General features: G+C 46.6%; 1 protein-coding gene and 1 long non-coding RNA gene across 2 annotated transcripts in view; one reads left to right on the forward strand and one right to left on the reverse strand.

The window, feature by feature from the left end:
* The first annotated feature begins 1295 nt into the window (after window positions 1–1295).
* Window positions 1296–8181, forward strand: LOC135399693 (uncharacterized). Its single transcript, XR_010424391.1, has 3 exons — window positions 1296–4267; window positions 6735–6852; window positions 7095–8181. It is a non-coding gene; the product is annotated as an uncharacterized LOC135399693 (long non-coding RNA).
* Window positions 8182–24209: 16028 nt separating this feature from the next.
* LOC135399694 (uncharacterized) overlaps window positions 24210–24569 on the reverse strand; it is a 109927-nt gene continuing 109567 nt past the window's right edge. The window contains exon 10 of the mRNA XM_064631428.1: window positions 24210–24531. Coding sequence (XP_064487498.1) covers window positions 24331–24531 — 201 coding nt within the window. The 3' untranslated portion in view covers window positions 24210–24330. The remainder of the gene's footprint in view (window positions 24532–24569) is intronic.

A 24569-nucleotide genomic window follows, 5' to 3' on the forward strand; every position in this document is an offset into this window, starting at 1 on the left:
ATATACTTTGGGAATTACGAGTGTCATGTACGCGTTCATATAGTGCTTGTGTAATGATGCTGCGGGGTTGTGGGCCCCTAAATATGGCTATGATAGCTCGCACCGCGTGGTACCCCGACAGAGGCACCTTCGCGGTCGTCTCTCGTCGGTAAGTATGTCGGACACTAGGCTACGACTACCATGGGAATCTGTGGGAATGGAAGGCCCGCCACGGTTGATACCGGGCTCGTCCGCTGGGTTGGGTAGGTGTAGGCGGGAACCGCTGGGACGGGCGTATATTTCTGGCAGCCGTTTAGGGCAGGGTCTGGACACATACTTAGGTAGACGGGAAAGCGGACGGGTGCGTACTGCGACCGGTTAGCTGTTATGATTGTACATAAAGACAGCCGTGGCCGTGGCGGTCCTGGGGTGTCTTCTGTTCGGGAGTACGTAGGGAGTAAAAGTGGTTGTCGTTAGGCAGTAAAATTTCGTCCCTGGTTTTTCTGAGAGTGTTGTGTGTACAGGTGTTATAAATGATAGGGGAATGACAGGAAAAGCGAGACAATGGAAGGAGATGGTTATGAGTGGAAATTATTAGTTTATTCTGTAGCAAAAAATCTGCAAAGTGTTGCTTTGACTTCGTAATGTGACAATTAGTAATATAATGAATTAATATAGACACAATTCCACCCGTATACTATCTCCTTCGAGGAACACTGGTCAATCGGCCACTGGGAAACTCAACAGTAAGTTGTACCGCCGTGGGACATTTCGCCGCGGACGTGGCGGCGCTGGATGGAAGTATGGACCTCCCGCCGCTGGAAATCGCTAGCTCGGTCTCGGTCAGTGGTTATCGGTGAGAGTCCACACCAGCGCGAGTGAGCACATCTGCTGTGCGCGTGTCTTGGATTCGTACCTTCGGGACGAGTCTCTGGCTGTGGATGATCCCTCCGTATAGCTGCTGATCGCCACACACATGCACACATATCTCATTTATATCTGCGTATGCGGTCGAGCCTCGATCCTCTCCAAACATGCGCGTGCGTGTGTTAGGCGGTGGAGTTGGACTGCTCGGCATAGATGCTCGCCCGTGGTAGGCTTAGCTCGCGTACGTTCTCTTTCAGTGCGAACATAGCGATTGAACAGAAATAAAATTTGAAGTGTGTTTAAATGTGTGATGTTCGAAAAAAAAATGTGTGTCTGTCAATTATTGTGTCCGTGTCTCTTTACTCGTCTTATGTATTGCTGGGGGGGGGGGGGATATATTACGAAAGAAAGGAAAGGGGGATATGTTTAATGCATAATCAATATATATATCCATAATAATATATACAAAATAACAATACATAAGATATCTATATATACATATATATCGAATCGCCAGTCCTCGGCGAAGGATTGACGGAGCGCGTGCTAGTCAGCTTATCGCTATAGCTTATCTCGATTATTGTGGCTGCTGTTCTAACCTCGTCCTGCTTTTCAGCATTTCCACATCGTTCCGATGTGGTACACTAATCGTTCTGCTTGTATATTTCAGGTTCTCACCATACATTTCCCCGTGTTATGTTTTTATTTATCCGCTATGTTTCGGTGGAACTGTCTCCCATGCCATTGGTTGCCCATCAAGAATATTATTGTGGCAAGGGCACAGGAATTGGAATAACTGTTTATTCAGGTTCTAGAGCTAGAACAGAGAGAGCAATGGAACGAACGAGACACGATGATAACGATAGCACCTCTTCTGTCTCACAATATCAACGATTCAGAGCTTTTATTTATTGAGATATATATTTAACCACAGGAAGTACCTGGGACCAGAGGAAGAAGAAACTCGCTTAAATCGTTTTTATAATTGATAATGATGAGAAGGTTAGATATGGGTGTGGTGTTCCTTTTTGGTTTTTCTTTTTCGTCTTAGAGAGTGATGGTTCCATCAGCCCATGGTCTCGGAAGACACCTGACTATGCAGTGCAGCTGTTGGTTCTATAACATCAACAGATGTGGTGATATTTTTATCTTTCTTTCGTAAGATTAGATGGCAGCCAAGATTCTATACTGAAACGGCTGAGGCTTCTGGAAGAAAATGATTGCTGCATCTTTAGGATAGGTTGAACTCTCATGCAATTGGTTGCCCATCAAGAGCAATATTGTGGCAAGGACGCAGAGATAGGAGGAACTGATTATTGAGATCATAGAGTATATAGAAGCGAAGAGACCAAGGGAACAAATGAGATGACTACCAGGATAGCAGCTCTTCTGTCTCAGAATATCAACGATTCAGAGCTTTTATTTATTGAGAGATACATTCAACCACAGGAAGTACTTGGGACCAGAGGAAGAAGAAACTCGCTTAGAAAATCATTTTCAAATTGATTACGATAAGTAGGTTAGATATCAGTGCGGTGTTCTTCTGTGGTTTTTCTTTTTTGTCTTCCAGAGTGACAGTTCCACCACGAGCAACCTGCATAGGCCCATAGTCTCTGAAGATCCCTGCCAGCTCTGGAATGCAGCCTCAACAGATGTGGTGATATTTTTACCTTTCTTTCGTAAGATTAGAAGGCAGCAAAGATTCTATACTGAAACGGCTCTGAGGCTTCTGGAAGAAAATGATTGCTGCATCTGCTGGATAGGTTGAACTCCCATGCAATTGGTTGCCCATCACGAGCAATATTGTGGCAAGGACACAGATCGGAGGAACTGTTCATTGAGATCATAGAGTAGCTAGAAGCGAAGGGACCAATGGAACAAACGAGAGATGACGACCACGATAGCACCTATTCTGTCTCACAATATCAACGATTCCGAGCTTTTATTTATTGAGATATATATTTAACCACAGGAAGTACCTGGGACCAGAGGAAGAAGAAACTTGCTTAAATAATTTTTATAATTGATAATGATAAGGTGGTTAGATATGGGTGTGGTGTTCCTTTTTGGTTTTTCTTTTTCGTCTTCCAGAGTGATGGTTCCACCAGCCCATGGTCTTAGAAGATACCGGACTATGGAGTGCAGCTGTTAGTTCTATAACATCAACAGATGTGGTGATATATTTACCTTTCTTTCGTAAGATTAGAAGGCAACCAAGATTCTTTACTGAAACGCCTCTGAGGCTTCTGGAAGAAAATGCTCCATGGAAGAAAATGATTGCTGCATCTTTAGGATAGGTTGAACTCTCACGCAATTGGTTGCCCATCACGAGCAATATTGTGGCAAGGACACAGAGATCGGAGGAACTGTTTATTGAGATCGAGTAGCTAGAAGAAGCGATCAAGGAAACAAACGAGATATGACGACCACGCAAGCACCTGTCTCCCAATATCAACGATTCAGAGCTTTTAGTGAGATATATTCAACCACAGGAAGTACTTGGGACCAGAGGAAGAAACTCGCTTAAGAAATTATTTTTAGAATTGATTGCGATAAGTAGGTTAGATATGAGTGTGGTGTTCTTCTGTGGTTTTTCTTTTTTGTCTCCGAGAGTGACTGTTTCACCACGGACAACATGCATAGGCCCATAGTCTCTGAAGATCCCTGCCAGCTCTGGAACGCAGCCTCAACAGATATTTTTTTCTTTTCTTCCGTAAGATCAACGATTCAGAGCTTTTATTTATTGAGATATATTCAACCACAGGAAGTACTTGGGACCAGAGGAAGAAACTCGCTTAAATCATTTTTATAATCATTGATATATCATTGATTCATATTCATTGATTCATATAATCATTGATAATGATGAGTAGGTTACATTTGAGTGTGGTGTTCCAACTCTGCGGCATTGACAGATGTGGCGATATTGTTTCATACATCTAGAAGACTGGCAAAACAGGGCAGACTGCTCTGCATAATTTCCGCCAGAAGAATGATCACTTAGTGAATAGCAATGATGAACAACATAAAATAAGGCGAGCTAGCTGGCGTGTAGATGAAATAGGCATCATTTTCTCGAGCCTGAAAAGCAAAGGGCACTGACGGAACGAACTGGACACTGGGAATGAATGGATTGAACTGACCATTGAGGGCAATTTTATGGCTGCCACTTCACAGTTCATAGATGAATGAGCATTCTTGAAGGCTGGGCATTTTAAAATGCTTTTTGTTTCGCTGTTCCTTTCTCACCTTTTTCTATTTCAGAAGCAGATACAACCGGGGCGATATCAAGCATGTCTAGCATCTTCCCTGCTACGCTTAACTGCCCTTGGAAGCTTTGGACACAGGGGCGACTAGCTCGGACTTCCCAGGGCAAATCGAAGTATCTCTGTGGGAGTGCAGCCAAAGGAGACAGTGCGACGTGAGTGATGCTCGTGAGTGAACTATAGGCTCGCGAGAATACAGTGGAATCCCGTTAATTTGAACTGGTGCCATGGTCCCGGCAAAGCTGTTTATTTCAGTTGGCGAAAACTAGCTCAGTAATTTGAATACAAGAAAGTGCACAGCAGTTTAGTCGAACGAGTAGCGGGCTGCGCCCGGCTTGGGTAGGGAATCCCGGGCCACTTCTGCAGTTTCTTCGCGATTGCAGATTTGCATTTTGCAGATTGCAGATTTGCAGATTGCAGATTTGCAGATTGCAGATTGCAGATTTGCAGATTGCGATTGCAGATTTTTCGCGACCATGCTCGGGATCCCAGGACAGGATTCTGGTATTGGTAACAGCCTTTGTCACGATTTTTTGTCTCCCTACTAGGCATTCCGTAACTTCGCGCTAATCAAAACTTCAGTTTTAATGAGACACTTTTTATCCAAATTGCGGTGCTGATGCAAATGATGCAAATGCTGATGCAAATGACGGTGCTGATGGAAGTGATTGCCGTAGTCGGCCACGCTCAGGCAGGAAATGTCACGGTTGTCGCAAGGTGAGGGTGTCCTGGGCAGACTTCACAGGCAACGGTGTCGGCAACTGCCTAAAAGCATCTGAGGAAAACTCAAACTGATAATGCCCGTTTGATGATCTCCAATAAAAGGCTCGTTTTTATTCGCAGTTGTCACAGATGCATAGTAGAGCCGGGCGAATAGCAAAATTTCCATTTTGTATAGTTTACGAATATTTCACTTGCACTGCGAATGGAGTCCGAATAATTTCTTAAGATGGCGAATCGAATTCAAAAAATCAGAAAACGCCAAATTCGAATAAGTTTATGAACATACCGCATGATGAAATATTTTGTGGGGTTTCATTGATTAAATGGTGTTCTGCTCCGAACATGTGAGCCTTTTCACCCAGCATAACACATCGTAAGAGAAGTGCATTAGTGGGATGAACTACATTGAATGTCATGTTCCACGCAGACTGCTTTGTGTGAATCTCTTCGTTTCTGCACATATTTCCATCTGTTTGAACATAATTCTGAAAGCTGGGAGCACATTTACTGGAATCTGCTGTGTCAAGAGTACAGTGTTGACCATGAGCTCACAAAATTTGTCGACTTTCATGCCAGAAAATCGTTAACAGTGTAAAGCGGGGTTCACCTAACGCTAGAGTGTAATGAGGTCAAACAGACTTGCAGAATGGAGTCGCACACCGAAATAACAATTGCGGTAACGTGAAGTGGGCTTCACCTAACTCTTGGATATAATAAGGCGAAGCAGAATTGCTATTTCGATACCTCGCTTCAGAACTATTGGAAAAATATTCGAAAATTTTGAATACGGAAACTAGGTTGCGAATAGCATATTCGAATGGCCCCGTCAGATGTTCGTCTCATGTACGAAATTCCGAATAGCTCTAATATACAGGGTGTCCCAGAAAACGTGTCATTGAATTATAATAAAAAAAACTACGCCACCTAGAATCATGCGGTCAACAGCATTTGTTCTTATTAGCTTTTTGCCACCTCCTAATGCGAATGTCATGTACTCGAAGTTTAATTATGTAAATATTTGCGAACTGAACTCGGAAATTTGCCAAGTAAAGGTCACTTTTTTACCCCACCAATATGAAGAGCGTGCCGAATTCACTCAAATTCATGATAATTCACAGTGATATTCACGAGCTATCCCATCGGAAAATAGCCGAATATCATGTTTTTCGGAGCACCGGACCATAGCGCGCGATGACTTCTTGAGCGCAATCGCTCTCCACAGAGCCACATGCCAGCCCACAGAGCGATAGTAGAAAAAGAAACAGTTCCTAAAATTGGGAGAGGGAAAGCATTATCCCAGTCGGACGTGATAAGCCGTTCCTGTTTTATCTCTTTCTGCGATGTCGGGGAGGGCTGGGTTTCCAACCTCCTTTCGTCGGACTGACAAAGATTGCGCTGAAAAATTCATCGTGCGCTATTCTGTGCGACCTCCGTAGAGCATGATGTTCGGCTATTTTTCTCCGATGGGATAGCTCCTGAATACCCCTGTCAATTATCATTAATTTGACTAAATTAGACACGCTCTTCACATTGGTGGGGTAAGAAAGTAACCTTTACTAGGCAAATTTCCGACTTAAGCTCGCAAAAATGTACATAATTAAACTTACGTTACACGACATTCACATGAGGAGGTTGCAAAAACCCAGTAAGAACAAATGCCATTGACCGCATGACTCTAGGTGGTGTAGTTTTTTTAGTATAATTCAATGACACGTTTTCTGGGACACCCTGTATAGTGCCCACCGATTTATTTCATACTGACTTGAGTGCAAAACAGGTTCGACTTCTAAAGATAAATCACTGAAGTTTCAAAAATTGTCAAGCAGCATGAAGTGAATGCCCCCGGCTGCTCATTTTTGAAGAGGCTGGTTTTCGAAAACACTTGTTTTATATTCCCAGTTTGGCCTGTTCACGTGCGCTGCCCTCACCCCTGCAGTCACCCCTCAAACGAGATGAACGGAGGGAGCTCTGGCGCGTGTCACAGGTGTCAACAGCGGAAGCCTGCTTACGGTACCCTGTAAGGATGCACTGCCATTCAATTTGTCATCCAAAGTGCATGCGCCGGCAGGCGCTGCTGCCGTGTCACGGCACTTGTTGCGGTATTGCACTGAGTGGAATTTCAATATGATGGCGAGATTGAAGCAAATTATTTTCTGCAAATAGTCATGTTGAATTATGACAATTCTAGGCCCTGTGGTGGTCCATATAAACACATCATAAGCAACCACATTGACAGTGTTGACTGGGTTTTATTACTAGTGCAGGTCCTTGCGAAGAGCCACGAGCTACCAAACTGTGTGAACTGTGCAGCTACCAAGTGTGGACCTCCGGTGAACATGTACTTCTGGATATTGTCTTTGTGCTTCAAGCACCTTCAGTCAGCAACTACGTGTCATCCCACAGGGCATAACGCCCAGGGCTTAGCACCCTATGGACAACATATTGTTAGATATTATTGTGTAGCTCAGGTTTATTGTGTGTGTGACAAGTACGCAATTGTTTTGTATCATGAACAAACTGACCAGCAGAGACTGGGAGGTATGGGGCATTGCTCTGTACCGGCTGCACCTTCTGCAGGTTTTCCTGGGTTTTCCTCGCCGACAGACAAATGTGGGTGCAGTTCCCATGAAGTCGGCCCAGGACGCACTTCCCCCCCCCCCCATGGCGGCACCGAATGCCACTACTTCCATCCTTGGACGAAATCCTGCTTCAAATATTGCTAACGCATCTTTTGCGTTCCCTTTAAGCTTCACTGCAACATGGCTCGTCTTCGCGCAGATGACATTTGACCATTTTGTATGTTGCATGGATGTTAATGTGTGTGCATGTCACGTGCACAAGCTGTACATACCAAACCAGGACCTACACCAAGTTCAAGTCAGGAAACAAACAAACGCATCATTACTTTTAGCCAGTACAAATTTGTTTAATCATCAATTCAACTCAAAGATCCTGGTATGGTATTGCAACATGCACGTGCCTGTGTGTGCATGTGCGTACGTACGCAAATGTTGATGTGTCTGTTTTTAACGCTACTAAACTTCAGTGGTTGAATGTCATTTGCCGGGCGGACTTTGCTGCAGTGAAGCCATTATTCGGTTTGGTTATTTCAAATGGTCAGGTTGGATCCGCCTGGTTATTTGAGAAGAAATTTTAAAATTATACCCTTGGGTGCGGTGTGTGCCTTCAGATACACCATTATTGATATGGTTAAATGTGAAAGGAGTTTTCTGATACTGAATAGTTGATTGTGAGTATTTATGATGTGCATTTTGTACATGCTGGTGCTATCTGATTATTGCATGATATTTTTGCGTATTAAATAGTTCATTTTGTATGTGCTGAGGCTATCTAATTAATGTATGATTTACTTGTTCCTGCGTATTAAATAGTTAATCGTGAGTAGTTTAATGTCTTCACTTTGATTTGTATGTAGTTATGCTATGTGATTAAATGTGATTTTCATCTTTCTGTACATTAAATTTCAAGTGCTTTGATGATGTGCGACAACGATTCAAGGACCAACACTGCGTTTTTTCACTACCCACTCGATGACAGGCAAGTCACTACCTATTCCATTCTGCCGCTTAGCATAGCATAGCACCACACCTGTGGCACATACGCAGCGTTTTGGCGGGAAGAATTTTTGTTTTTTGAGTCCCATCTTTCTTGTTCATGTATAAGCACTCAACTCTCATCTGCTTCAGAAAAGCATCTGCATGGATACAGTAGAATGGATAATGGAGAGTGGTTGGAGAATCAGTTTTTGGCATAGCAGCTGCACAAGTTCTTTTGTGAAGGGTCAACCAGACGCCTACACAAGCAGCACAGGGATATGGACATGTACTCTGTCACGCCGGGTCCCTGAATGTGTGTGCTTGTGCTGTGCCGCCAATATACCGTTGTTCTACTCCCTTCTCCACTTCCACTTGAGACATCAGCTATCAGTGAATGTAAAGTTACTTCGGCATATCACTCGAACTTCAGAAACAATGTTCATATGTTCGTGTTTTGCGCAGCTAGAGCAGAATGCAGTTCGTGATTTTTAAATACCTATCCCGAAAAATAAAAGCACTGCGTAACAAACAGCCAACGCTTCCGCATTTTGTTATGTTTCACTCGACGCGAATGCAAATCCACAACCATCCAAAACCCCGAAAGTGGGGGAGAGAACAGATGAGAAAGGGAAAGCACCGCCAGCGTCACAGGTCATCCAGGGAGGCAAAAAAAAAAGCAAAACAAAAAGCTACTCAACCGTCGTCCAACGATTGGCCGAATGCTTGAGGTCGCGTGAGTTTCTCCCGACAATATAGAATATACTACACGTTCATCCTCCTGGTCAAACCGCAAAGGTTACCCCAGTTTTCGCGCGCTTTTGCATCGATGGTTATCCGCAGGTTTGTTTGATCTCGTTACTTTCTTTGGAACAGAGAACCACAGAACAAGCATCGGAATAGCGATGGTGCCTAGAGTGCTACCAACGTAGTGGACTTTGTGTACATAGGCCTTTAAAATCGATACGGCGTCGAAGGGCTTTTCCTCCTAAGACAAACGTTGCTTCAGGAGTATTTTGGACGTCGTGCTTCATTCCACGTCCCTGGCTCAAGAAACAGTATATGCGGCTGGACTCTATGTCGAGGACGACGAACATTTAAAGAACGATTACGACGTCTCGTCTCGCGGTCTGAAACAACGTTACGAAGCGACGAAGGGAGGAAAATACTTTAACCTGGTCGGTCAGACCAATACCGACCTATTTCAACAGCCGCGCCTGATGGTATCTGCCGTCGAAATTCGCGTCGTTTTCCTGTTAAACAACGACGAATTTAAACTCATATCGGTCCCCAACGACAAGAAAACGTACAATTACGAGGTGGACATTAAAGAAATGATGTTACACTTGAAAAAGGTGACGCTAGCGCCTTCCCTGTTTTTGGAATACGAGCGGGGGCTTCAGACCACGCCCGCCATCTACGTCTTACGCAGATTGGAAACCAAAGTGCGGAGCTTGAGTGCCAGGAGCTTGGACGCTCACTTTGAAAACGTTTATCCCGAAAGGGTGCCACCCAAATTATGCGTCGTCCTGCTCGCCACGTCCGACTTTCTCGGCGACATCCAATCGAACCCCTACAAATTCCGCCATTACGACCTGTCTCATTCGATGCTCTCCGTGGACGGCCAGCAATTGCGAGCCGAGTACGACTTTAAGAACGACCTCGTCAAAATTCCCTGCTTTTAATTTCTTGCAAGAACTGGGTGAAAAACATTTCAAGTACACTTACGACCAATTTAAAACGAGCGGGTTCCTTCTCTACTTCAACTTGGACGTGGACAAGTATTCTTCGCCTTCGCATTTGAACGAGTGGCGAAAAGGAAACGTTCGCCTGCAATTACGCTTCGCTAAAGCCCTTCCACACGCGGTCACCGTCCTCCTGATTTCCGAGTGTCCCAAGCTGATGTGCGTTGACAAGGACCATACGGTCACCTTCCCATAGAACAAATGTACGAGAGCAAAATCTTGGAACTCGTGTCCCTGAACCTCCTCGCTTCTTCCATGCTGACGGGCATTTGCGCTTCCGACGAAGCCTACGTTTTACGCAAGCCCGGCTACTTAATCATCAATACCGAAGAGCGAAGAAAGAGCGGCCAGCTCTGGGTGCTCTACCTGAAAAACTACGATGGGTCTGCCGTGTTTTTCGACAGTTACGAACTTCCCCCATCGAAGCAAACCTTCGAAAGACTGGACGAATACAACGACCAGTGTATTCAATCTCCTTTTTCGCCTTACTGCGGTCTTTTTTGTATCTACGTAGCCACGCCCATGTCGAAACACTACAACTTGAAAAATTGTGTATCCATGTTTTCCTGTAACCTCGAAGAGAATGACGAAACAATAAAACGACTCTTCGTGAGTGAACTAGTTTCGTAAAATAGTCGTATTTATTTTTTCACGACATACACAAGACGCTTGCGAGACGATCTTCCAACGTGCTGACCCGACGCTCGTCGTCGCCGGTCACCGTGACGTCGAGGGATGTGTGGAGAAGCCAGTAGCGACGGACGATAGGTCGGTTGAAACCCGCGTTGATGAGACACGGGTCGACTGTCTCTCCTCGTCTATACTTTTCCAACAGCTCGAGCTTGTAATCTACGAAACGTTTCATTCTTTTTGCAATCTTCCCACTGACGGTGAACAGACGTAAGGGTATCGTCTTGAGAATCGAGCGAATGTCACCCTCGCAGCTATTGCCATGAATATCATCGCGTAATCGCAGCAAGTCCCGACACATTCGCGTTTGCACAAAGGTTGCAAACCGCTGCTCGGGCGTCATGACAGACGGAATGAGAGTAGACAACCCTTTTTTTATTGATCGTGAGGGGTTATGCATGAATCAGGCTCCAGCTTCGGTTTCGTAGCCGGGAAGACAGCCCAAATACGGACGAAGGCTCGAGTCCAACCAATGGCTGGGGTTTCTCGACCAGAGTCCACCGCAACGACAGGTGGTCAGTCGATCGCCGATCCGCAAAAAGAAGGTGTTCGGAGGAGGCTTGAAGGTTAGGACCAGGGGTAGATCTCCAGTCAGTAGCCATTCGTAATCTGCAAGAAAGGAACGTGGGAAGCACGCGTTTTTTATCTCAAGCACACGTACAATCTTCTTCAGTCACAGAGTGACACTGATGGTCTATCTTCTCCATCTTCCTTCAATAGTCGAAGTCCTTCGCAACGTACGTCGAACGGTACCGTCTGACAGCCGAGAAATGGGCGAATCAAGCGGTCCGTCCAATGCTTTTGCTCTAAAAAAAAAGTGATCAATTAGACGTATTAAAAATAACGAGGAAGCGTACCTTTGGACCACAATCCTCCTCAATTGGTGCAGAAGAAGCGGGTGCTGCCAAATATGTGAGGCGGGAAAAACACTTCACGCGCAGCAAAAGTGTTGTACACTGGAAATGAAACTCTTGACGATGATGACGTCATGGGTATTACTTAAGAGGACCTACCAAGCTGAGCATGATGGTACGAGAATGACGATCAAACGTTCGCTTCGACATTTATAGTAAAGCTTTTCCTCTCCCTCTCTATAACGTCGTTGAACGTGTTTGGACGTGTTCAGACACGCGCGGCGAACTGTCGAAGTCGCCCCTGGACACACTAGTTCCTCTCTCTCTCCCTCTTTATGACGTCATTGAACATGTTTGAACATGTTTGGACGTGTGTAGACACGAACCCTGCAATACGAAAAACGTCACGCAGTACGAATTAGACTGGTGTTTAGTGTGTCGCGTCCAGTGGTTCCTGGGTTCGAATCCCACACTGGGTCTTCTCGTCGTCATATACAAGTCGTCCCAGAGTGTTAGTTAGACATTAGTGTAATGTTTTATTCAACGTCGATGGTATCATTGTCACATGCGACATCGCAAAGAAAAAAGGCGCGAAAGACGGAAGGCGGAGTGGTCAAAGTACAGACGACACCGTCGCAATGCGAGGAGGAGGAGAGCGGTGTAGCGACTATAAAAGGTGCGCTGGTTGTACGACGATTGATGGAATGCCCACGAGGGGCATCCATCCATCCACGACGTGAGTTGTTTCGTGGACCAAAATGTAAGTTGACCGCCTCTGCTGTGAGAGTGTATTCTATGTATGACATTGTTTTTCAGGAACCAATAGCCGCTGTCTCCGCATGATACTGAACACACACACACAGCGACTCATCCCATCCTCTCTCATCATCATCAATCTCAAGCGTTCCTCAACTGAAGGGAAAAGTGACCATTGTTTCGTGAGGGGAAATCTCGTACTGATTTTGTTTGACCACAGTGCCACGCTGTCTCGTATGTCAGTGCGACCCCATCGATGCCATGCTCATGGCCGTAGAAAGAGAGCACGAAGCTAGAATAGAGAATCTCTGTAACAGCCCAGTCGTCCTTTCAGATGACAACGACGACGACAGAGTCAGTAGTCCACCTTTCGTAATACCTGAAACGGACGACGACGAACCCCTAGATGGGCACGACAATGCAGACGAATTGCTCATGTGGGAAGAAGATCAGTCGTATGCAGATTTCATTCCTCTGTCTGGTAGGGTTAGAGATGAATCACCAGATGCAAGCCCAGAATTTCAAAACGAAGCTGAGCCTGTCCAGGGTCGTAGAATCGTTGAATTACGAGAACACGTCGTAGGGAATCGTCCCTCCGTCACGGAGAGACGATTCCTGCCTTTTTTTTGTCACAGATGAGGCATTTGACGGAACGGCTACTAGGTACACGCTTCTTTGTCGCCCGCACGACGACAACGTCGACGATTTGCGACTCTATCTACCGAGCATAGCTCCAGTAATCACGCGCGTCCTCGAAGCTTATCGCATGCCTTTCAAATTTTGTCTGTGCTCGAAGGCGCTCATGGTTAAGGATGGAGCCGACGGGTTGACTTCTCATCTCTTTCACGTGAACCTTCACATGAGAGTGGTTCATAACTGTCAAGAAATCGAAGGCGCAATAAATGCTGCCATCGCAGAGTCTGGTTTCGATTACCTCGAACGACGTCCAATGTGTCGACTTAAAACTAACGCGCTTAAAACCGAAGCGGATTCGGTGCACGGTCGAGCTTCCAGAAATGTTGAAAAGAAAAACAAGAACTCTCACAAACGTCAAACCCCCCACAAACGTCAAACTCCCACCGAATCACGAAAACGAGTGTTTCAAGTATAGCGTGCTGGCACTCTTGCATCCGTCGAGGAACAAACCGAACGATTATGCCAGATACCACAAACACATGAATCCTTCAAATCCGGAGACATGCGTAACGTACTGGCCGCCCTGCTTCCCAGTCACTTATGAAGGCATTACCCTGTGGGAGAGAAAAAACAAAATCTCCGTGTACATCTACGTGTTCGACGAGCAGACGAGTTCGATATCTACCGGACGGGATCCCTGCACGCTCAATAAAGATAAAGTTCATTTGCTCGAGGTTAGGCAGCATTTCTATGGCATTAAAAAATTTAGCACTTTCATGGGACGAAGTGACTATTTTTATTGCGAGAAATGCATGTCCGTTTACGGGACGAGAGATGCATTGCAGCAACACGAACGTCTGTGTCGAGACGTAAATGAAGTGATTCTCGAAATTCCAAAAGCGGGGGAGAGTGTCTCCTTCAACAAGATACAGTACATGCATCCCTATCCCTATTTTGCGGTGTTGGACACGAAGAGCGTCTTGGAAAAGGACGCACTCGTTAAGGACGCCGTGAGTGTGCACAGGATGAGCTCGTACTGCATCGTTGTAGTGAGAAGTTGGGACGGAAAAGTACTAGGCCTAGATGGCTATTTGGGGCTCAACGCGGCAGAGAAATGCTTTCTCTCGCTCAAGCCATTTAGCGATCAAATCGATAGGTTGAACCGTTGTCCCTTACCCTTGGTTATGAGTATGGAAGACCACTTGCAACACGCGAGCACTACACACTGCGAATTTTGTGGAATCGAATTTAAACGACATACGCGAAAGGTGTCGCATCACGACCACACCCGCTTCGTAGAACTCGGTTCTTCCAATTTTGTCACGACGCTGAGTGATACGTGTAACCTTACGCGTCGGAACATTAAAGAACTCGTCCTGTGCGTGCACAACCTGCAGTACGATTTCAGCTCCCTTCTCCGCCACAAGCACGTTCTAAATCTGGGCGAATCGTGGATCTTAGCTTCGAGCTCGGAAAAGATAAGAGGGTTCAACATTGGCGATCCCCCTTCCCGCGATACTACGCGGTTTTTCAACCTGTCCTTGTCGAACCTGGTGTCGCCAGCGGTGGCGAGAGCGCGTTTCATTGTATCCGTCAAATGTATGGTGACCGTTTCCGGCGCCTTCTCAGCAAGGGCATTTGCCCGTACACCTTCGTCGTCAGTTTCGAAGCGTACAATTTGCCCATACTACCGCCAAAGGAAGCTTACAAAAGTGACCTGAATGACAAAAAGATCACCTTACGGACGAGGACTATCAGGACGCCCTCGAGATTTTCGAATTGTTCGAATGTAAGAACCTCGGCGGTTACACGCGTCTCTACGTCACGCTCGATGCTTGTCAGCTCTGCAACGTCGTACTGTATTTCAGGAAGTGTCCATGTGTCCACCATGTCCCTCGCCAGTTACGCGTGGAGCAGCGCTTGAAGCTCACAAATGTCAAACTCGAGCTCATGAGCGATCGCGAGATGTACGAAACGATCAAGAGGGGAATCAGGGGAGGCATTTGTAACAGCTTCCACAGATACTGTCGGGCTAATCACGAGGGGTGTGACGATTACGATCCCCAGCAAGAAAAGACGTTTATCCAGTACCTCGACGTGAACAGTTTGTACCCGTACGCGGTGACTTTCCATCTCCCGACAGGTGGTTTTGAGTGGGTCGATCCTTGGAGGTGGAGCGAGATCAATTTTCTCAACATTCCTCACGATTCGGAAGTGGGTTACGTCTACGTGGTAGACTTGTCGTATCTTGAAGAACTGCACGCGCTCACCAGGGATTTTCCCCTAGCACCCGCACACAGCTGCGTGGACGAGAACGAACTCTCCCCCTACCAGCAGCGCTTGAAACACGCGTTGGCGCTAAACGCCCCTCCCACAAAGAAACTCTTGCTGACGTGCTGCGACAAGGAACGCTACATCGTTGATTATGCATTGCTCGCTCTGTACGTGAGGTTGGGAATGAAAATAAAATGTGTTCACAGCATCCTCTCATTCCGCCAAGACAATTTTTTGCGAACCTTCGTGCAGAGAAACGTCGCGTTGAGGAATGCCGCGACCACGAAATTCGAGTGACTTCTGTACAAAACCATGTCAAACAGTACGGTCGATAAGTCGATACAAAATGTGAGATGCATGAAAAGGTACGCTATAGCCTACGACAAAGAAAGCGCGCTCCGAAAAACTAGCTCCGTCGACAGTCAGCATTTTCACATTCTGAGTGACAAGTGCATCTTGTACAAGATGAAACAATGCCGCATTAAATGCACACACCCCCTTTATGTGGGCTTTGCCATTCTAGAGATATCTAGAGCTTCATCTACGAGTCTCTTTTCTCGCTTGACGTGTCCAGTGCAATTGACCTTTAGCGACACGGACTGCATAATTTTTTCTCTCACGTGTGAAAGCCTGGAAGAGCAGCTGATGAAGATTGAGAGTGAGTTAGATCTGTCTTCCTATCTGCCGGACCACCCGCTTTTCAACGACGAGCACGCGAATCAGATGGGGTACTTCAAAGATGAGATGGGAGGTGGTGTTATTCAGGAAGTCGTAGCCATCCGAGCGAAAATGTACAGCATTCTCTTGGCTGGGTCACACAAACGGATGGCGAGAGCGAAAGGAGTTAAGAAAGACGTGGTGAGGAAACATTTATTGCACGAAGTGTACCGAGATTCTCTGTTCGATGAAAAGACAGTCTCTAAGAAGCAGTGCACCAGCCAGACTATAAAGCAAACCATGTACACCATTTCGAGACTCAAGAAGAGCTTGGTCCCCTACGACGACAAACGCTATCTCGTGGATGCCGTACACTCCTTCCCTTACGGAAGTTGCGAATACGGTAAGCTTTCCTAGTGTTTTGACGCGTATAGGATTACGATAGTGCTCTCTCTCTTTGTGTAGCATCGGAAAACCCGGAAGAGAGCCCGAGAGCGTTGTTGTCAGGCATCGAGTGACCGTGGAACAAAGAGCAAGTCCTTGGTGCGCGCGCATATAATCGAGAATAAAAGTTCTAGTCGAGATATGCTTCTCTTTCTCTCTTTCTCTCGCAGACAGGAGAAGCACGGGTAATCGTGGCAGTGTGGTAGCGGAATGGGTGTACAAAAAGAATGACCATTCCGTCATCGTGCTGGTGCAGTGACCCGTGCAGTGACGACGCTGCGATGAAGATTCCCTGTTCTTTTCTGGCACGTCTGATCATCTCGTAATGCTCCGTTCGTGAGATCAGACATGTCAGGGAGGGTGCAGGCATCTATCAACCAACTCTTTTGTATGTATTCAATAAACATGTTTCAGTGAAAGAAAACACAGAGTCTCGTCAAGGTTAATCGGACTGTTTAATGCGCTGCATGTCAATAACCAAGCGGTATTTCAATAAATTAATGAAGTTCACGATGTAGACTGCTTGCAAATGTCGCTGGTTCCGCAGGTCGTGCTTAATATGAGCGATGGCACGAGCGAGAAGGTCCACAATGTCTGCAGCGATGTAGTTGAATTCTGCATTGGCCAGACTCACAAATTCACTCATCAGTCCCAGGGGTCCGTCAGGAACCATTATGCCGACGTTCTTGTAACGGGCGTAGGTCCGATGCACCATCTCCTGCAGCGGCCCCGGCGAGATCTCTCCTATATTGCCACAGCCTACCATGTCTATCACGTAGCGAAAAGCAGTGATGACGAGCTCGTTGCGGGGACTTTCGCTGCTGAAACATTCCTTCTCCACTTCTTCCCAAGAAGCGTGGGTGCGGGAACAATTTTGTAACGAGTGGTAGCTGTACATCTTGACGAGCGCGGTGCGCGCTGCCTTTATACAGATAAATGCGCGCGCAAAGAAAGGAGGGCCAAACCGAAACTGAGAAGCCACCCGTCGCCGCTAGGTGCGCGCAGCGGGAGGAGCGGAGAGCCGAAACCGAAACAGTCCGCGGTCGGGCGGCGCAGAGGCCGCTAGGAGCGCGCGCATGCGTATCTGCCGCGTCGCGTCGCCCCAGTCAGTTGCTCGGTTGCTCTGGAGTCCCCGCAACCGCTCAGTTTCTGCCTGCCTCTCGGATGGAGCAGTCACACCTTTCGCAGGTGAGTGATTTGCCGCATTGTTTTACCGCGCTCCTTTTCTCGCATGCTTGCCATGCCCCCCCCCATGTTTTGACTTGTTTAGCGGTGACCAACGAGTGATTTGATGATGTTTGACCGCGCTCGTGTTAAGCCTTTTCTCGCCATACGCGCATATTTAGACTTGTTTAGCGGTGAGCAAGCCATTTGTTCGTGTTGACGCATGTTTAGCGATGTGTGCCCAGTGGTTCCCGCCTTGTGTTAGCTGAATAGTGTTGTGACGCTGTGGCTGGCCTAACCGATCAGCCCCGCAAGCCTTTTCCCCCGATGTGTACTGTTTTCTCAGTGCTGTGTAGCAGTATAGCGGTTAGACCTTTTCTATCGCATGCCTAGACTTGTTTATCAGTGCTACCATTTTTACCTGCCGCTAGTATCTTGTTGTTCTGTCTTTCTCGCAGAGAACTATGATGGTGGCACCATCTGGTGTGATGCCTTGAAACTAAGTGGCCACCTGTCGTCAATCTCTGCAACTGCCCGTCGCTAACTACCAACATGGCGGGCGCTGGTCACTCGGACGTTTCGGAGCAGTTTCTTCGTCACGGCGTCGTTGGTTTTCGAATAAATTGTTTCTCTCCACTCTATTTCTATCTATTTTTTTCTTTTTTATGGACACAGGTTGCCAACAACTCACAGCTTGGTCTGGACACGAGATAGTAGCTCCCCAATTACTGTGGTGACCCCCTGGAGGGTGCTGATTAATGCGGGGGGTCCCAATTAGCTCTAATGGCTAATTAAATCGTGTTTAGACGAAGTTGTGAGTTGCAGACAGTCTGTGTCCAGTCATTACTACTGGAAAGATGAGCACTGGCACAGAGTTCTAGTAATAGGTTCTCTACGGTATCTTCATGTGGATCAACGTAGCTTTGATTGCTCATTTTAGCTATCGCTCCATCTTCCGTGACGGTGACGCAAACAAACGACTCGTAGCCATAAGGTTTTTATACGACTTGGCCAAATTGCCGAACATTTAATGTCCGGCTTACACCTTCAGCCTGACACCGAACGCAAGCCTTGAATTTCCCAGCCGTACGGGTGAAATCCGGACAGATGGCAACCCTAAATTGATACGCACGCACGCACACAAGAGCGCACGCCCGCCCTCGGCACAGACAGCATGCATCTATACATGTCTCCACATAGTTAACAGCTGCTGTGATGCGGTCTCCATATTTACGTTTCTACTCCTCTTGTGTTTGCTGTCGTACAACATGTAGCGCTGCTGCATTGTGTCACACTACTTGCCACTCCTAACATCCACGAATATCCCGAAGGCCCACGTTTCCACAGAATGACGGTTATCACTCCCTATTAATGAAAAACGTATAGTTTTCGACAAATCGGGGATAAGGAATCGAGATTATGGAGGGTTAGAGGCGTAGAACGGTCATAATAACCAACCAACCAAGCCAGCGAAGGTGGCCATATCAACATGTGAGCTGCCATGATCGATGCACTGAAAAATGCACCTCGGAACGAGGACTCGCGTTTCAGTTTTGAGTCAAAGTGAACACGTGTGTGCGAAAAGCACTTTGACGCATCCTACATCGTCAGAGCGGACGAATTTCTCGTGACACGGGAAGCTCTGAATGGCACCGTAAGCAAAGAGAAGGTCGCCATGCCTCGCGACGGGCCATAGCTGCGTCCTGTGGCTGTGCCACGAATTTTTGACGGGTGTCCGCAATACTTGAGCACCCCAAAGCTTAAAAGTCGTGCAACGAGGTGGTTGCTAGCAGCGAAACCGTCCTCGAAAAGAAAACAGACGAGTACTGGTGGTACTCGGCTGGTAAGTTCGGCACCTCTCATCGACGTTGGAACAGGATAACACTGCTTTCAAGAGCGGCAGCTAGCCAGATCAAACAGATCATCAGAATATTCATAGAAACCCGCTGAAACGTGTCTCCTTTGTAACACATGACTGCAATGCAGCCTTCATGAGGCCATAATAAGACCCATTCATGAATTTATCTATTCTAGCCTGCAGTGAAGACTGCAACAGGTCATGTCAGGTGTCATGATTCACGTGTCTGCAAAAAATCAGAACTTGACCGAATAAAGCGGAAGCTGCGGGACACACAAAAGAAGCTGTACTCCGTGCAGAGAAAGTTGGCACAGGTCCGTGCAAGGTGTCATGTGTACCTCACATGTATGTCACATGTCCGGGTGCTAGCGTTGGATGCAGTGCGCACTACATCCAGAAAACAGCTCAAGTGCGCATTTTTTGTGAGATGTCGGCTGCACTTCTTTTCCCGCGAAAAGAACAAGAAGCTTAACCTGGCTACTCCCAGATTGCGACCAGCTACAGGAGGCAGGAAAGATTCACCACTATCGGTGAACAGCGCAAATAAGTCTTGCCATCGAAGGCCGTAACCCAGGCAGCACAGCGCGACGACCCAACGTCGGTGCGCCGGCGGCGACCGACCCGACCGGGTCGGCTCCCGACCGTGGTCCGGCATACGGTTTGCAACAGGGGGGTGTTAATGGTCCGTTATCGGCAGCCTGTATCGTACCCCAACGATTTCCCGAGGTGCAGTCAATGCACACTTACGGGTACCTCCTACCCCAGATGATCAACATTGGTAAAATTAATCATTCGAATACTTTCCGTGCAAAAAATATTGAAATCCAGCCCTGAATTCGATTGTTGCAATTTTGCCGTGTTTGCACGTGTATACATCCTGAGTTTTAAAAGATACCGTGGTGCAATTTTTTTTGTGCTTTAGTATACCTACCTGCCAGCACTCCGAGCGCAACTTTAGGCGCACAGATGGAACACTGTATCGTATAAAAAACGGCGAACATGCTCTGTCGCGCAGTTTTGTTCAGACTTCGACGCTTCTTGCTCTTGCTGTAGATATCTCCGCTCGTACGCAGTGGGGCCGCGTTTTAACGCGCTAATCAGCAGTATACGCCTTTGGAGAAGAAGTTTTTGCGTTAGATGAAAGGCCTATCATCGAGCCATATCCTGGCAAAATATATACGAAATCAAGTGGGACCTTTTTGAGAAATACACGCTCAAAATCCATGTTTATTTCGAAATATGCCTAAACGTTCGCGTATTTCAGCACATGCCGCTAGGAAGTATATGCAGAATAGATATATCAGATGAAAAAGCATTAAAAGCTTAGTGAGCTGATACCAAGTATTGCGACCAGGAACATCCATAGCCAGAGATATCAGGCGTCGAAGTGCGCGAGAGGGCATGTTCGCCATTTTTTTATAGCGCACAGCGTTGCACCTGCGCGCTAACATTCGATCTCTGACAGCTGGCCTGTAGGCATAATAAAGCAGCATCAAAACCTTTCACAACGATATGTCTTAACACTCGGGAGGTTATAGGCGTGCAAACACGGCAAAATTGAAACATTCGAATTCAGGGCCGGATTTTCTCGATTTTTTGCACGAAAGCTATTCGGCAAAAATGTTGATCATAATATACGATGAGCTTATAAACATAAAAAATACTGAAGACCCAGGAGGTCGATGGGACCTCCCTGCCTGAACTGACGTGAAACCGGCCCGTAACTAAATTTCAAACGCAGTTACACGTAATAAAATGTAATGAAAATTGACGTGAAGTTCCTAAGCTACTTTAGAAATGTAACAGGTTACCTTCAAGTTATTTTCTACTCCATATATATATATTTTTCAGCTCTTGACCTGTCTATATGGTTAATTCAGACCTTGCTGTCACAATCGGCGATTCAAGACGTTTCAAAATGGGCTTGATATACAAAAATTATATCAGTATCTGCTACGACAAAAGAAGCCTACATTTATAGGCTTCTTTAGGGATGGATTTGATGACTTTAATCTCGTAATAAGGCACATGAAAAAGGAGCACAAAGCAAGTTTATGCTCTACGAGTTGTCCCCTACATACATATCGTAGAACAGTGCCAAGTTTTAATCCTGCTACTCAATGCCCTCTATCATTACCAATACACTGCTTATCGTTAAGATGCGCGATACCTGAGCTTCCTAATGCTCGGCTAGAACATAATTTGTAACATTCACAACATTCATTGTGTAGCAACGGGAGTTAGTCGAGCCGTGCACGTGTCAGCTTTCATCTCAAGTCATGGGGGAGGACTCAACCTGAGATGTTTGTAGAGAATCGAACAAAAGGAACTTTGAACTTTCTTCAAGTTACTTTGACGAACTTAACCCCACACCCCCGAAACAAAAGAAAAAGGGAAAGGAACGAGCTCCTCAAGAAGTTAAGAAGGGTTTGTGCTGCCTGGGAAGCTTTTTAGTCATTCCATGAGGTGCCCCGGAACATTGTTTTTGTCGATTATCATATGTAAGGCCACATTCATGGCCATTGAAGTTCTGTGATATAAAGTCCTCATTACTATAGTGCCGCTGATTGTGATCACTGTTGTTTCGCGATCCATAAAATGTATAATACAATCATAAAATGTAGTTAATTAAAACCTCCATGGCGTTGGAACCACAGTGGAATAGTAGCATGGTGGAGTTCTGCTATACCTAAAATAGTAAATCTGCCATAAATGGCGATTGGTTGCATTGCTGTAGCGCAAGTGGAGTCCTCATTTTTTTCAGACATCAAACGCGATCAAAACACGTACACTAAAGCGTGCCGGAGAGACAACGTGCCGATGAGATAACTGCCTAAATGCAGCGTTAAGCCATTGCTCGCTGGAAGTTCTCCTGCGTCCGCAGCCGATTATACTGCTCAGAGAGCTATATATCGCTGCACGCCCGTAAAATAAAACAAAATTCAAATACGCTGAATAACGTTTAGTTGTGCCCAAAACCACCCAAAGTGGCAAGCTCAGCGCACGCGCGAACATACGGCTACGATGTGCCACACGCGATCGTCACCTCGTGCTGCTTATGCGCGCGCCGCCGCGCGGCAGCTCCGGTCCCTAGGCCAACTTTCCGGAGGAGTTTCGTGACCAGAGAGAGTATCAAAGGACCGTGGTATCAGCTAAGCTAAACGGGTATTTAAGAAACACATACATCAGTACAGTAGCATCTACATCCACATCGAGAGTTTATGGGTTTATAACACTATGTATACCTGCAATGGTTAAATCTAAACGTCCTCACCCTTAAGGCCGGTACCCCAATGCGGTAGAGATATGCGCAACCGCCTGCCGCTTGCCGCGCGTATGCATGCCTCTGCCCGCGAGTCTCCACAGCGAGATCTCTTCGAACGCGAGAGCTTCTGAGGCAGGGGCGGATTTAAGGGTCTGTCAGTCTGTCATTGGAGGGGGGGGGGGGTCTTAAGGAAATTTCATTCTTTGGGGCGCAGCATCATCCAGGAGATAGGGTTTTTACATAGGGAACTCGGCCGTATGGGGGCGGTCGCCCCCCCCCCCCCCCCCCCGCCCACTTAAATCCGCCCTTGTTCTGAGGCAGTGTTCGACAAGATGGGGAGTGACAGAGATGTGGAGTTATTGGCTGTAGTGAACGCTTTCGTTCTTACATCTGAGCTTTTGCGAAATCAACATCACATACACACGAAACGCAGACTTTGGGTTCACTCACTGTGGCGATGGCGCATTTTTTGTTGTTGTGAACATTGTCTAGCTTTCAACTTCCTGACACTACGGCAGGCTTTGCACTTACTACTGCTACACTGCCTACACTTTACTTACCTGCACTCACAAATTTTATTCCAGTGTCGGCTCAAAAAAGTCACTTTAATGACGTTTCGTTTCCTTTATTTCCGTTTTACATGTCGCAGCACAAGGTTTAAACCGTAACATACTCGTCCCCTACGGAATCGAAGCGCACAGGTGATGGCAGACAAAAGAAACCCACTTCGCAAACGGCATGGCACACGGAGCCCAGCGGAAGCGACTTGCATTGGATTGAATATCATTCCGCCGAACGCGCCTAGAATTCACACGTGGAAAGGCTGTGGTCGAATCCGGCCGAATCCACAATATCGAGATGGTCTTGCCTCCGTACAACTCCTTTGCTCTCCCCCATCACTTTCTATCCCAGCTTTTCTTCTAGCCTGCCTACTGAGTCTTAGATTTATATGGTTAGAGGTATGGTATCCGTTTTTAGAGCGTGTTATCTCTTTGGCGCAGCATCCTGTGGGCAACCGGACGACGTAAAAACTGCATCGATCTATAACAGTTTTGTCTTCCAGTTCTGCTTCAGAGACTCCCACTGATTTTCGTGGCTGGTTTTCATATGGTCAAGGATTATACAAGCGAGCTGGTGTAAGCATGAGGCAGGCAACATATCCCTGATGAAACAAGGAAAATTGTGAATGCTAAGCTGTTGTAGATCCATGAAGGTCACCGAGAGACGCGGACGGAGAGGACGACACACACAAGTTCTCACTTGCGTGTGCCGTCCTCTCTGTCCGCGTCTTGTCTTATGTCCATGTATTTCGGTCTTCCTCATGAATATATCCCTGAATTTAAGGTAGACAAAGGGACTAGCCATGTGCTATATGCTTTGTCCACGTACAAAAATGTGTCAGCAGCGTTGACCATTGTTGAAGATCGTAGTCGTTGGCCACACAAGGGAGATTTCCAGTCATACAGTACAACATGCATCAACGCGATATGGCGATTTTTTTTTATTGAAACTGTGCAATAATATCGAAAGTGCAACAAATGGCGCTTTCGTGACACAGTTCTCTAGCGCTCACAGAGACATATCCGCAACCACGTGGGTCAAACGGGAACTTGAGCACAGTCTGCTCCTCCGAACGTTCTAGTTCTCAGAGTCCTAATGTAGTGCACGTTGGCATATTTGCCTTTTATCACGGTGCCGTTCTCCAACTTGATTGGGTTACAACGCTCAGCAGCAGCGTACTCGGCGTTAAAGACGCTGTATCCTCCTTGGAACTGGTGTCGTTGGGCAGCCAGGCACGCCTACGAATACATTCGAAATAATGTGGATATGGTGCTGG

Source organism: Ornithodoros turicata, chromosome 7 (assembly GCF_037126465.1).
Source record: "Ornithodoros turicata isolate Travis chromosome 7, ASM3712646v1, whole genome shotgun sequence".
In the NCBI taxonomy this organism is placed as follows: domain Eukaryota; kingdom Metazoa; phylum Arthropoda; class Arachnida; order Ixodida; family Argasidae; genus Ornithodoros; species Ornithodoros turicata.